This window comes from Bactrocera dorsalis, chromosome 3, assembly GCF_023373825.1.
Source record: "Bactrocera dorsalis isolate Fly_Bdor chromosome 3, ASM2337382v1, whole genome shotgun sequence".
Taxonomy (NCBI): Eukaryota; Metazoa; Arthropoda; class Insecta; order Diptera; family Tephritidae; genus Bactrocera; species Bactrocera dorsalis.
Window position 1 is genome coordinate 88,233,555 of NC_064305.1, and position 15,084 is coordinate 88,248,638.

At 34.2% G+C, this 15,084-nt stretch overlaps 1 protein-coding gene across 9 annotated transcripts in view; it reads left to right on the forward strand.

Moving 5' to 3' along the window:
- The window catches only part of LOC105229403 (protein grainyhead), a 286,235-nt gene that overhangs the window by 239,076 nt on the left and 32,075 nt on the right, over positions 1 to 15,084 (forward strand). For all 9 annotated transcript variants that reach the window (XM_049451848.1, XM_049451847.1, XM_019991500.3 and 6 more), the window contains one exon: positions 13,010 to 13,066. In XM_049451848.1, the coding sequence (XP_049307805.1) occupies positions 13,010 to 13,066 (57 nt within the window). The remainder of the gene's footprint in view (positions 1 to 13,009; positions 13,067 to 15,084) is intronic.

The following is a 15,084-nucleotide window of genomic DNA, read 5'->3' on the forward strand; positions in this document are numbered from 1 at the left end:
GACGCGCTGAGGTGACTGCGGCATGCGCATGCTCATAACTTATAAAAAATATCTCAATTTCCGTCTGCGCTGCAGTTGTGGTAACCAGCGCGGTGTTGCAGAGTAGAAATCCTTGCCGCGCTACCGCAACCAACGTTCAACCGGCTGTGGTGTTATTACAAGTTTGTTGCTATTATTGTTATCGCTACCGCTGTCGTTGCGTTAACTATAATTATTGTTTTCGCATTTGTGTTGTTACTCTTGTGCCGCTATTTTATTATCTAAATTCGACTGCAGGGCTGAGTGTAGTTTCGCGCATGCGCGTCGCTGTTACTCGCTTTGTATTCTTATTGGATGCGCGGCGCTGTCACCGGCTGCTGCTTTTAGTGTTAGCGTGCTGCTTTTATAGCTCCGCTCTTTAGTTGCGCTGTGCTTTTTAACCTTTGAGACTTTGTTCTGGGCACTTTTGTTCCATCGCTCACAGCTGACAACTACTGAATTTCAATTTTTTACACAATATCTTGAAAAGTAAAATTAAATTACAACCCTGCATGGATGAATGGATACAATTCGCCTCAGAAAGTTTTTACTGTTGCAACAAATTTTTAATAATGTAAAAAAAAAATTTTCGAATCCAAAACAGTTAAATTAAAAAATATTAAAAATTATTTGGGAATCATATTTTGGTATTTTCCGATTTTTTTTTTTAATTGGAAAACTTTACTCAAATATAAAATAGTTTTCCCTCCATAATAAAAAATTAAGTATATTATTATATATGTACATATATGTATATGAATATTTTCTGCACATTTTTGAATGTGAAAATATCAATTATTTTTTTATTCAAAATATTTCACTTAAAAAATATTCAAAAATTATTTATATATTATATCTTAATATTTTCGGTCACAAATTCTACTTCTAACTCAAGCCACATGCACTCAAACTCATATTCAAATCTACATGAAGTGAGCTTAAGCCGCTTTTATTTGCACACTCAAGCAAGCTCTAAGCACAGTATGTCAAAAAAGCAGCAGCGATTGAGCCAAAAATGTATGTGTGCGTTTGAAATTTAATATTTTATGCAAATTTTGTGTGTTTTTTCACACATTAGCACCTGAAAAATGCAATGGCGCGTACAACAAAAACGCTTATGAGTAAAGCAAATAAAAAATATGCCGCAGAAAAAACCCACAGTGAAATGTTTAGCACCAACAAAGTTAAGTGTTTGCTTTAGATGCTTTTTCAATTTTGTTTTAATGTCTATGTTTTTAATTAATTTTTTTTAATTTTAATTTTTGTTTTTAAATTTTTTAATTTATTTAATTTTTTTTTTAATTTTTTGTTTTTAATTTTTTTAATTTATTTAATTTTTTTTAATTTTGTTCTGTATTTTTATATATTTTTCTTATTTTTTTTATTTTTTTTTTTAATTTTTTTTTTAATTTTTTTTTTAATTTTTTTTTTTAATTTTTTTCTACTTTTTTATAATTTTTTTTTTTATATTTTTAATATTTCTTTATTTGTTCCCAACGTCGCAGCAGCCATTGGCAAACAGTTAACTTTATTCGTGCAGCCTTTGTGTGAGTCCATTTTCTACACCAGCTTATACGCTCGTGTGTGTTAAACAAATTTAAACAAGAATAAGCTTTGAATTCTAATTTAATCGCAGCAACTACACACATGCATTGCATTCAGCCGTGGCTTGGCTTAAGTTAAGCTAACGTTCGCGCGACTGAGACTGAGCGATATTTCGTGCGCCATATTTTTACGCTTGCTGTCTCTGTTGCGCCGCGCAATTGGTTGGCTGGCAATTGCTGGCATTTAGCACATAAGCACGTAAGCACATAAGCAGTTATGCATACACAAGTGTCACAAGTCGAGAACACATAAGTACCACATGCTTGGGTAGAGCGATGTGTCGGCCATTTGAAAAACGCATGCGCGCACATTTTCACACAGAAATTAAACAAAAAAATTCGCACACGAATTAAGCATGTTTGAGCAGCGTCGAAATATGCTTGTATGTAGGCAATTAAAATTAATTATTTAATTAGGAATTCAAATTAATAAGCGCTTGTAAATAATAGCCGCTAACTGCAGTGCAGCGCGTAATGAGAACGTTTGCAAACATTCTGATTTTTTTGATAATTTATAACACTTTTTTTGTTGTTGCAACTCAGCTATTTACAGCGCGCAGCTGTCTGCAGTCGTTTATCATATGCGCAAATATCAATGCAAAAAGCATAAGCTTGCTCTCATTTATTAGCGGCGATTTTAATGACTTATTTACAGCGCTTCGGGCTCTGAATCAGCTCGCCAATAGCGAAATCGTGCTCGCTCTGCATTCATACATACATATATGCATTACATATGTAGTTATAAACAATTTATTTTTGTTTAACAGCGTTTATGCGCCTACCATAAGGCCGGTCTGGTTGTTTAGTTGTGTAGTTGTGGCTTGTCGCGACAATTGCGTGGAGGAAACTAATAAATTATATTGAACAATAGCTATTAGAACGCGTTCTCGCAGCTAAACATTCTAATTCCTAAACGCCATTAAATGCTTGTAAATATTTTATAAATTTCATAATACATTAAGGCAATTTCTTTTTTTTTTTGTAATTTTTACACCTTTGCAACATTTGCGCTTTGTTTACATCATTTCCATAAAATTATTTCACATGTTTTACATAAATATCGTATTTCAACGGCGCATAATTTAACGCTAATGGCTGTAATGCAACAATTTATTTGGGACACAATAATGTCGCGCAGCAGGGTGGCCAGGTGGTTTTCAGAAAACAAAAAAAGAAATGTTCTTCGTTGTGCATAATTAAAAAAATGTTTTTACGCAGATAAAAATGCACTTTGATGACTATTTAGATATTAATATTTTATTTAAAATTATTTTTGAGAAAAAAAAAATTTTTTGGAAAAAATTTATATTATTTCAAAAATTTTAAACTAACGATATCAAAAGAAGGCGATGTTTTTAGTTGAATAAGCATACTTTTTTATTGATAAATATTGCAATAATTAAAAAAATTATAATACATTAATATGATATGCAACAACAAAATTATTTTTGGCAGAGAAAATACTGTATTTTTTTCTTGAAAAAAATTAAAATTATTTAGAAAAATGTGTAATCAAAGAAATCAAAAAAATAAGATCATACTAAACTCTTTCCAACCCCTAACACATCATACACTCCCCTCAACAGGGCTTCAGATGGATTTTTTATAATTCTAAAATTCTTCAATTTTTTTTAATATGAAAATGCACATTGATTATTAAATGTAAACTTTTGGAATATTTTTCTGATCTTTTTTAATTTTTTAAACTTTGTTTAGTATTTTTTATGTTTTACTACGACTTTTCACTTTTTTATAATTTTTAAGACCTTTTTCTAGTATTCAAAAACCAAAAATCTAGGCCATAATAATGAGTTTTGTGAACAAAAAAATCTATAGATCGCTTATAGAGTCTATAGCTTAAAACTTATAAATTATAACATTAAATTCACTTTTTTTATAATAATTTTTTTTAATTTGTAATTTTTAAATTTTAATTTTAAAAAATTTATTCTGAAATTTTCAATTTAAAATTTTTAATTTTTTTTTTAATTTTTCTTAAAATTGTTAAGTGTCTATTTCGCTTTTATGTTTCATTTTTCAACAAAATAATGTTTCGAAATATTTTTTCAAACATCTTTTTTTCTAAATTAAAATTAAAAGTTTTAAATATTATTCATATTAATAATAAACAAATTTTTAAGTTTCCAAATTTAGTTTCAAAATTTTTTTTTTCGATTTTAACAAATTTTAAGAAAAATAAAAAAAAAATAAATTTTTAAATTTTGCAAATAATTTTTTGAACATCTTTTTTTCGAAATTACAAATAAAAATTGTAAATATTAATTTCTTTTTGAATTTTCGTAAAATTTAACAAAAATAAATTTTTTTCTTAATTTCAAATAAAATATTTACTAATTAAGAAATTGAATACTATCTTTCATTATTTTATGTTCTTTTCCTTGTTGATGCACAAAAATGCAACATCTGGCAACTCCAAGCAAACTTTTTTCTTCAAACTGCGATCACATATCTAAACACAAACAAAAAATGTCAATAAAAATGTTTGCGCTAAAAAATGGGAAAATGCGATAAAATCATTAGCAACTTCCTGCGCTTCGATTGAATTTAGCGCAGCGGCAGCGGCCACGTTAGCCACTTCACACGTCCCATGCGCCAATAGCCAATCGATGACTAAAATACCGCAATGCAGCTAAAAAGCAACAACACAAACCTTCATAAATATGCATCTGTATATGTATGGCTGTGAGTGCATGTGAACGCCCGTCGCACGGTTGCTCTAACGTTTGCGTCATGCATTTTCTACGTATTCACCATAAGAGTTAACAATTATTGCTGCTGCCGCAAACTTTTATTATATTATTTCGCCGCATTTAATTCTTACTGTCCAAGTGCTTTTTATGCCATAGCAATTTTTGTTGTAATCACCAACAAATCGTCGGCAGCAATTAGTGCGCGAGTATTTTAATCGCCACTAAAGCCGTTGCAGTTGCAGCTACTGTACGGCGTTACGAGCGCGCCAAGCAGCGCGAAATTTCCATAAACCAATTGAGAGATACCGACGCAGTCAGCGCACACACACACATAAATATATATATAATACCACTTGCAAATAGCGGCTGCTCACCTGCCCTGCGCTTTAGCCCCACTTGCGCCTCGCTTGCCGCGCTTGCCGCGCTTACCACGCTTGTTGCGCGCTTGCCTTTTGCTTGTGTGCATTTATTGCAGTTGTTGTTGTTGCCGTGGCGAGCTAACAATTATGACACTCGATTAAAAGGAAAATTAAACAGATACAAAAAATATTAAGCGTAAATTATAACTCATGCAAATTGCGATCGCAAACGCGAACGCGAATGCATTTGCGTGATTGCTGCATGCAACGCCCACATGCATGCATACACGCTTAGTCAGGGGTATTACTTTCAATTTGCATATGTATTCGTATGTATCTGATTACATGCCGCGAAGTAACAGTTAATTGTTAATTAATATTTTTCACCTGTCGCCGTGTCGAAGGTCGCTGCGACCAATGCAGGCGTGTATGAGTATATGTATATGTACATATGTGCGTTCTTGCAAGTTGTTATTGAATGCAGCTACAAATTCTCATTTACTGGAAGCTTTTAGGGATCGGCCATGTAACGGAAACTGCCTCGAAGGTGACTCATTCACTTATCTTTGCATTTCCTTGACTTTTCCAACCGCCCATTTTGACTGCAAAACTACTTCTTATTACTATGCCATTTACTATACCCATTTGTTTGTCATGCAAATCACTAAAAGCTCGCCGATTTATTGATGCGGAAGCTTTCAATGATCTTGTAACTGAAGTAGTAAGTGGCTGAGTAATATTATTTTCATATATAGCATATTAATATGGCAATAATAGAAGGTAACATGATATATAAATAGTTGAGAAACACTTTAATTATGCCATCACGAATTTCGCTGTTAATAATTATCACACGGATTTTTGTCAAAGTATGTCAAATTTACTGACCGTCATGGTTAAATGTTGTTAACTTAATTTTTTGCTGCTTAAAACAATATTTTCAATTACAAACCTGCAACAAGTGAAAATGTTTGAATTTTGGCAGTTTTCATAACGTCAAATATATTGCCAGCCAATGTGTCAAACGCTGTCAACTCGTTTTCATAACGATTTATGACCATATTTTTCGATACAAACCGACAACCAAGAAAAAATAGTCAAATGTGTGAAGTTTTCATAACGTCAAATTCAATGACAATCGTTGATAAATAATAAATGTAGCTGTCAAAAAATGTGTACAGCAATCAAAATAAACTGTCAGCAATAAAAAGTAAACTTTTTGTATGCTAATGAAATTCGTGTGAAATGGCATCCTTTGAATTATTAAAATTTTGACACAATTTCTTGCTTCAAACTTAATGGCAATCTTTGGCAACATATGAAAGTTGCTGTCAAATGATTTTCAAGGATATTATATCAAACTGGCAACACAAAATGACTAAAATGTTTGCTCGTCAATCAAATTCTACGATTCGTTTCATTATTGATTGTTTGCTGATATTATTGTCAAAGCATTATAAAAATTTGGATACTATTTCATACGACAAATTTAATGACAATCTTTGGCAAACGATGACAGTAGTTGTCAGTTCAATTTCATGACAATTAAATCAGTCAACACAAAAAAAACGTAAAATTTTATTAGTTTGTCAATCAAATTCGTCTGAAAAGTCATTACCGATTACTTGGTCATATTATTGTCAAAGCATTATCAAAATTTTGACAAAAAAATCATAGGTACCAGAAATTTTTTTTTCTAATTCATTAAATGCCTTAGCTGTTGCATACAACTTTTCTGACTAAAATTAAATAAATATTACAAATTTCAGCAAATTGATTTGCCACTGTCAAAATCGGCAGCAGCAAGCCATTATAATTATTAAAATCTCAAATATACACATATATACACATACAAACATATCTCAAATATATTTAATAGCTACATTAATTCATTCATCATGTCAGCGGCTTGCAGCAGATTGAGGTCATTATCTAATCTAAACACGCTCTGGCGCTCGAACAGAACTTTTCGCGCAAGCAGCGGGTGTTTTGGCAACACAAAACATTAAAATTACAACAAAAAACCAAATGTATTGTATCTGCTGGCTAGCAGATAAAAGTTGCAGTTGGCAATTTACAAGTGTAACGAAATCAGCTGTGAAATTAGGCGCGCCTGAGCGCTATTCGGTCAGTTGCAGCTGAGGCGCATGCGCACAATTTTTATAAATTGCTAGTGACTGCAGCTGTGATTTACTAGAGAAACTAAAGTTTTTTCTGATATTTTTTAATATTTTTTAATATTTTTTTGTGTTTTTTTTTTTTTTGGTTGTTAGTGATATTTACAGTTTAGCGTATTATACTCGACTTTTTTAGATTTTTTTTTTAATTTTTTTTTTATTTTTTTTTTTAATTTTTTTATGCTCGCGCTCGCGCTCCAAATCTACTTTACATATTCCAACAGATATGCATATTTTAAACTATTAATGTACATACATATGTACATATATTCATATTGACATGTCTTCACACCCCTCCAACCAAACGCTGTTCGCCTGCCGCTGCTCGCTCACATTCTCAGCTTCTCAGCCGCACTTAATCAATGCAATAGATTTTCGTAGAAAATCAGAATGCATAAATTTTCATATCGAATGACCGACACAGCGCATATCTCGTACACACGCTGCCATATTTAATACGATTTGAGTTTTTTTCGGTTTAGGTGCGCATGCCTGCGCCGTGTATCGGTGTGGCGATGTGTGTTTGTATGCGCCTCGTAAATATGCATTAGGAAATTCCATTTCACCTGCCACAAAGCGCTGCTGTCCAGTGCAATTGAACGCGCTGCGATTGGATCTCACTTGCGATGCGATTTTTTCCGTTTGCCATGGCGCAGCGCGTTGATGCTTTCGCGTTGATAAGCGCGCTCGAGAAGAAGATACATGTACATATATTATTGTAAGACATGAAGAATGTGTTTGAACGGTGATATATAATAGGTGGGAGACAAAAAGTGCTTTTTTTGTTGTTGGTTTTAAATTTATGCACTTTGTTGCTTGATATGTTGCACGTGGCGCGCTAAAGTGATTTATGAGCATTTTTTTCCATACTTGCATGTACTTGCTTTTTTTAAGAGAGGGTGAATGCTTGCGGTAATTTTACATTTAATTTTTCAAGAATATTAATTTAGTTGCAAGAGTTCTTCTAGCGCCACTTTTGTGGGTAGTAGAAAGAAGCTTTCAGTTTCAATGGATATACATAAATACAGGAGTATTCATTATTTATATTGGGCAGTCGAAAAAGTCTTTTCGTATTTTTAATCAACTCATGCAGCATCGTCTCCTAAAACTTTACGAATCTCAACGGTGGCTTGTGTGGCATTCTTCCCTACAAAAATTTCAAAATATAGCGATTTTCTTCATTAGTTTCATTCATTTTTGAACAGCTGTAACTTTTTTTTAACTTCTCCGAATTTAATTTTTTTGGTTAAATGAAGCTTAAGATCTCACCTTTCCAACACTATATGGTATGACACAATGAGATTAGTAGCACTGGAGATATACGACTGCAACGACATCTATTAACGAAATACGAAAAGACTTTTTCGACTACCAATATTTTACGTCACGCCACGTGTGTGGCAGCGCTTGTAGTTTCAGTAGTCTAATCGCTTGTCAACTAGAATATAATACAAACAGCTCTATATCGGTCTCTTTGACATTATGATTTCTTAGTCCACGAAAAATGAACTTTGCGCCGAAATTTAGGCAATACTTTTGCAATGTTGTGTTTCTAGAGTAATGCTTAGTAAAAAAAAAATCGAGCTGCTGCAAAAGGTATACGAAATTTAAGCACTTATAACCATCATTAATAGAAATATTCTATACTGCGCGCTGCATTACTTTTTACTAAGTGAAGTAGCCAAAATCTGATATTATAATTTTTCATATAAAACACCTGATTGATCGCTTAACCCCACACCTGACTGTTAACCTTCGTTTAAATTTTAACTGTTAAAATACTAAGGAAAATCAAAGAGCTATAATAACCTAAAATCCGATGTCATAGCTCCACAACTTTTAACCGTTAGCGCATTAAAATAACTGTAAGAAATATAAGCTCAGCTTCCATAGTTATTTGAATATCTCTGCTTTTGACAAAATCTCAATAATAATAGGCAAATCCATCTAGGAAATTATTCAACTTGTCTCTTTGAAATGTATGTACCAACAACAACAATAAACGCGCACATAATGCGCGCCCGTAGCGCAACCAGAAAGCATAGAAAATTATGTGACAGGCATACCTTTGACCACCTGCTGCTCTCAACTCTAAACTCCTAAACTCCCAAACCATAAACTCATTGCATTTGTCTCTCTGCACGCGCACACACACACACATATATACAAATAACTGATAGCGCTTGTGCAGCCTAAGCCGGCAATATGATGGTTAGAGCCGCGTTCGTCGCGGTCAATCGCCTCAGCGATGGCGGCAGCGGCAACAAAGTACCACGCTTGCCGCACAGCGGTGGCCAATTGATTAAAACGATTTGCGCGATTCTCGCAGCGATCCATCGTGCAGTGTACCAACGCGCCGGTAATCTGTCCGGCGATCACCGACAGCATATGTGCAACTATAGCGCAAGCAGTGCTAGAGTGCAGCGTTGCAACTTCGGAAATATGCGCAGTAACGCCTTCTACGAGTATGCGCGGCTCATCAACTCACATGTGGCAAGAACACCACAAATCCATAAAGTGCTGGCAAGTGAAAGGTACAGAGAAATTTCAAAATACACACACACACATAAGTGCACGTGAAGCGCTTTGTAAACAAAAAGTGGCGCATGCGCGCGCATATAAACATACAAATTGCCTATTGCAACCGAATGTCCGCATTTATTGATTTTATTTCTGCAATTTCTTCCCTCTGCATGCTGCTGCCTTGTGCACGCGGCCAGTGCCACAACTTTATGGCCGCCACCACCAAAAACGGTTGCACAGCAAATGCTGCACGTACGCTCGCATGCGGTAAATGTGTAAATATGCCGGTGGCAACGCATGCCACAATCGCACAAATTAATTTTAAATAATCGACGAAACATGAGCGCATGCTCATGCCACTTTGTTGCCATGTAGCATGCCCCACCGCCCGTACGCCCGACTCAGCGTCACCGCTGCTGCCTCAACCAAGTCGGTCGTACACTAGTCGCTTTAGTAGCTTCGCTGGCATTCAACTGTCTGCTTAATGTCTCGGACTACCAATTGTTACGGCGCTGCGTCGTTGTTGTTGTTTGTCTATCAGGTTGGTGCATTGACTTGCCACTTGCCACTTGCGCGCCGATAAATGTTAAACGGCAATTGTAGCGGTGCCACTGCCACCAAATTGGTCAATAAACCCCCGAACGCAGCGCTTTCCAATGCCAAATGTAGTCAACGAAAACTACAGCATCAACAAACAACAAAGCGAAAAACAAACAAACAGCCAACAACAACAAATAGTTGTGCTATTGAACAACAGCCATCAATAGGCGGGCAAGCAGGCGTTCAATAAAGATATGTTGTGGCTGCTTTGCTGCATTTGGCGGTGATTCCGCACAGTGCGGCATAAAGCGTGCCGCATTGGCTCCAGCTGTGCAATAAAAATAATTCTCATTTTAGTGAATTTGTTTGCATATAACTGAATATGCATAGTTTTATTGCTGGCAGCGCAAATATTTTTCGTCACTGCCGTAAGCTAAAATAAGAAAAATATAAAATTGCTGAGAAAATATTCACATGGAAGCTTCACCGCGGAGCTTTCACTTCCTTATGGTTCTTAGAGAATGAGCTTTCATTTCCAACTTTTCGAAATATTAAAAATTTAGTGAAGTATTTGGAAGAGTACATCCATTTCAGCTTTCCACTTTTTATATATACAAAAAAGTAAACCTTTTGTTATTTAAAATAAATCACATTCTAGTGGACCAAAAGCTTTCATTTATTCATTTATAAAAAGCTTTCAATCGCATATTTTTAATATATATAATGTCTACCTAAGTTTTCATAGCAACTTTTGATTGAGCTTTCATTTCCTCGCTTCTTTAAAAAAAATAAACTTTTTAAGCTTTCATATATAATGATCATTAAAGAAAAACTTTTACATCCTAACATATCTATTATTTAATCAAAAATCAAACATTGGTTAAGCTTTCACTTTCTCAGTTAAGAAAAAGAATAAAAATTTTAAAAACTTCGTTAAAATAATATTTTTAAGTAGACCGAAAGCTTTCATATATTATGATCAAAGAAAAAGTTGTTCAACTTAATGTATCTACAATTTGATTAAATTTTCAAACAAACTTTGGTTGAGCTTTCACTTCCTCACTTATCCAAATGAAGAAAATTGATTTCTGAATAAGAGCTTTCAATCGCTCATCTTTAATATATAAAATGCTTAATCGAACTTCCTTTAAAACTTAAGTTGAGCTTTCACTTCTTCAAGTATTCAAAAGAACAAAAATTTTACGATGTCGGTAAAAAAAATATATTTCTAAGTAGGTCGAAAGCTTTCATTTATTTATAATCTCATTAAGCTTTCATAGAAACTTCTGATTGAACTTTGACTATTTAAGGAACTGTCAGCGTTTACGACTTTCGTCATATTTTTAAGTAGATCGAAAGCTTTCATATTTCACTCAGCTTTCATAGAAGCTTCTAATTGAGCTTTCACTATATGAGGAGCTGTCAAGTTGAAGGAAAAAGTTCAAAATTATTATTAATCATCATTAATAAATCACTCATTTACAAAAAAAATATCTTTCACTAATCCAAATACCAGCATATGCCACGCTTCTACAACTTTTGTTGCAAATATAATGGTTATTACAACCGCAGTGTCTTTAAGGCATTCCTCATGCATTCACTTGTGTGCAAGTTCAAATGTTTGTGCATGCATTTGACTGCCTAAGCTAAGTGCGTCACTTTGTTCAAGTTGTTGCTCCTTGCAACATACAATGAAAGCGCACAAAAGTCATAAAGGGCGGGTTAGCCACACGCGGAATGCACAATGCCACCTAAAGTGAATGTGCTAAGCCGTAAAGCGCTCTTGATTGCCACTTTGTCAACCATTGTAGCTGACAATGTCCAGCAGACGGCAACCACAGTTCTTTATATGCACGCACACATACAACAAGCAACGTGGCAACATTTCTAAGATGCTTACACACTGCACTCTGTTGGGCAAAACTCAACTATGTGCTGCTACTGTTGCATTGCGGCAACTGTAAAAATATTTCAAATACAATTGTTGTACAACAACAATAACAACAATAATACTACACTTCAATGCAATCACATGTTTTCCTGCACACCCTTCCAACACACTTTACCCACTTAATGCTACACTTTCTTATTGTTGTTGTATTGATCACTAACTTGCAACAGCAGCAGCAGCAGCAGCAGCTCGAAAGATGCACTTTATATGGTGCGCTTTAGCTAATTAATTCCCATTAAAACGTTCGATGCCGCAAGAGATGTGAAACAACAACAGCAACAACAATATTAGCACGAGTTGCAACAATAGCAGTGCAACAAAAAACGGCAACTTCAATAAAAATATTCACAGTTGTATATTATTGAACAATGCGACTTTTAATGGCGTGGCAGCAACATTGTTGAAGCGGTTGTTGTTATTGTTGTTGGTTAATGCGTTGTTGTTGTGTTTCATGCGTTGTTGTGTCACCGCTGTTTATCAATAAGTATTTATTGTTGCTGTATATTGCAGTAATGCAATTAATGTTGTTGTTGTATTTTTTGTAGTTTTTTTTCACTTCATTACTTTAAATTTCTTTTTTCGTTATATTTGATTTCTGATTCATCATTGCCTCACCTTTGTTCATTACAATAGCAATGTTGTTGTTGCTGGTCAGCTGCTGCTGCAACTGTTTTCAACCAAATTTCCATCGAACCGAATACCTTCTGATGAAAATCAATTTAAAAATATTTTTTTTTTAATTAAGCAGCGCAGGTATGTAAATATGCCGCCACATATCTGCAGCTATATTTGTCAGCAACCGGGTTCTTTAGCTGCCACTAATTAGTATTCCACTTGTTTGTTGTACTCGCAAGCATTTATCAAAAGCGTTTATTCGCTCTATGCCAGCAATGCAAAACAATTAGCCAGAAATTCGCCTTCCAATCGCATACCCGAATACAATGTATTTGATACTCGTGTGCGATAAGTGGCATAAAGTTGCCATTGCCCAACTCGTTTTGCTGCTTGTTCTTCCTGTTCTTCCTCAAGTCTTACATAACTCTAATTTTTCATATTCTTGTCATCATAATTCTCTCACATTTATTAATTCTGATTTTTTATTCTTCTTCTTATTTTTCCTTTGCAGATCAACATCGCCGTCCAATGCCTGAGTACGGACTTCAGCAGCCAAAAGGGAGTTAAGGTATGTGGATAACTTATCGAAAGTATTTGTAGCATTTAAGAATATACATTGTAACACCTTGCGGCTGTATTAAAAAGGCTTGCAACATTGTATTTGAAGAGGTGTTCATAGCAGAAACATTTATGAAAAAGAATGTCAGTTTTTGCTTAGTTGTTTAAAAAATATATATTCGCATGAAATCTCCGACTCAGCTCAGTGATGAATTTTAGCAAGATAATATTAATTTGTTGCGTGATAATGAGAAATTACAGCCTAGCTGCTTCAATAATGGCTCAGTTTTCTTATATTAAAAATATTTTTCAAACTTAAAGATCTTTTTATGATAAATTCAATATTTTTCAAAATTATTTTATTTTATCTCTGTCAATACTCACGATCAAACTTGAGCAAAACTGAGAAGGAATCAATGAGGTATGCGACGGTGCATTATCGTGGTGCAAAAACAAAGACTTGTCGGCCCATAATTCCTACTTCGAATATCTTCGCGCAAACGACGAATAACACTCAAATAGTATTTCTTGTAGACAATATGGCTAATCGAATGGTTTCGAAGTGCGACACACCTCGATAATCGCAGAAAACTGTGAACATATCCTTGCTTTTTGACCAGCTTTGGCACAGTATTTTTACCTTCGGCTTACCTTTACCACGATATTCGGCCGCTTGATCGTCTTTTTCTGGGTCGTAAGCATAGATCCCAGACAGATCGCCAGTAATAAAAAGTTTTATGATATCCTGGGAGCCGGAAAGGATTTTGTCGCGGACGTTAATGCGACGCTGTTTTTGAAAATATCACTTTTCTTAGGCTGAAATGATCTTTCAAAATTGTTTTTACTGATCCTTCCGATATTCCAACGATGTCAGTAAGATCTCTGACAGTTTATCGTCCTTTTTCAAATACCAATTCCTTTATTTTATTGACGTGTAGATCATCAGTTGATATTGATGACTGTCCTGGACGAGGTTCGTCGTCAATGCGTTCTCGACCCTCTTTGAATAATTTGTACAAATCAAAAACACTTATTCGCTAAAAATAATTAATATCGAAGGGCTTTTCCAATATCTTGAATATTTTGGCACCAGAAATTTTAGCTAGGAAAAAAATATTTCGACGAATGGGTTTTCGCGCGAAATTTAATTTAAAAAGTCTTACTATTTTTTGCCCACAGTACTACAAATTGAAATGAAATTATGGGAAACACTGAACTGTCGAGTAAAACTCATTTATTAACACATATTGCTCATTACTTGCCGAATAAAAACTCAAAAAAGTAGTTTTCGAAAACTCCACTTTTAATGAGGATTTAGCCTAAAGGTATGCTTCACAGAGTGCATACTATTTACTTATAGAAAAAATCGTTGCGTTTAAGCATAATTTCTACATTTTGCGCTGTTTATAAAAATAAATCTCAAGACGAATTATATGGTTTTAGAAATAAAATTAAAATTTTTGAAAACATTTTGCAACTAAAAAATATAAAAATTTTATATTCATAGCAATATGAACTATTAATCAAACAAAGAGAGTTTCTCGCGGTTTGAAAAATTAATATAGAGAAAATGAGTATAGCGAATGATCTACTTTAAAACACAATCGTTTAAGGGCTCTAACTTCACATTTTATATTTTCATCATATCTAATTAAACAGAGCGGCAATTGCATTGCTTTGATTACTTGCGCATTTTAATTACTATTTATACAATTCTCACCACTACCTGCGCTAATTGTTTTGAAAACAGTACACCAGACAAATATACTCAAACAAAAGTTACTCTACTTTTTTTCATAATCATATCGAGCATTAGATTACACTAACTACACATAAAGTATCATAAGTCTATAATACAATGCACAGCCGGTTTTTTGTTTACCTTTTGGTTTGTCGTCCTACCCCTGCACAAGCAGCACACCTACCCTCAAATATCGAAGCCATACCCTCATCTTCACTAATGATCCACGGTCAATTTGTGCGACGACAGTTGCGCACAAACATCATTAGGATCGCAGGGATCAATTA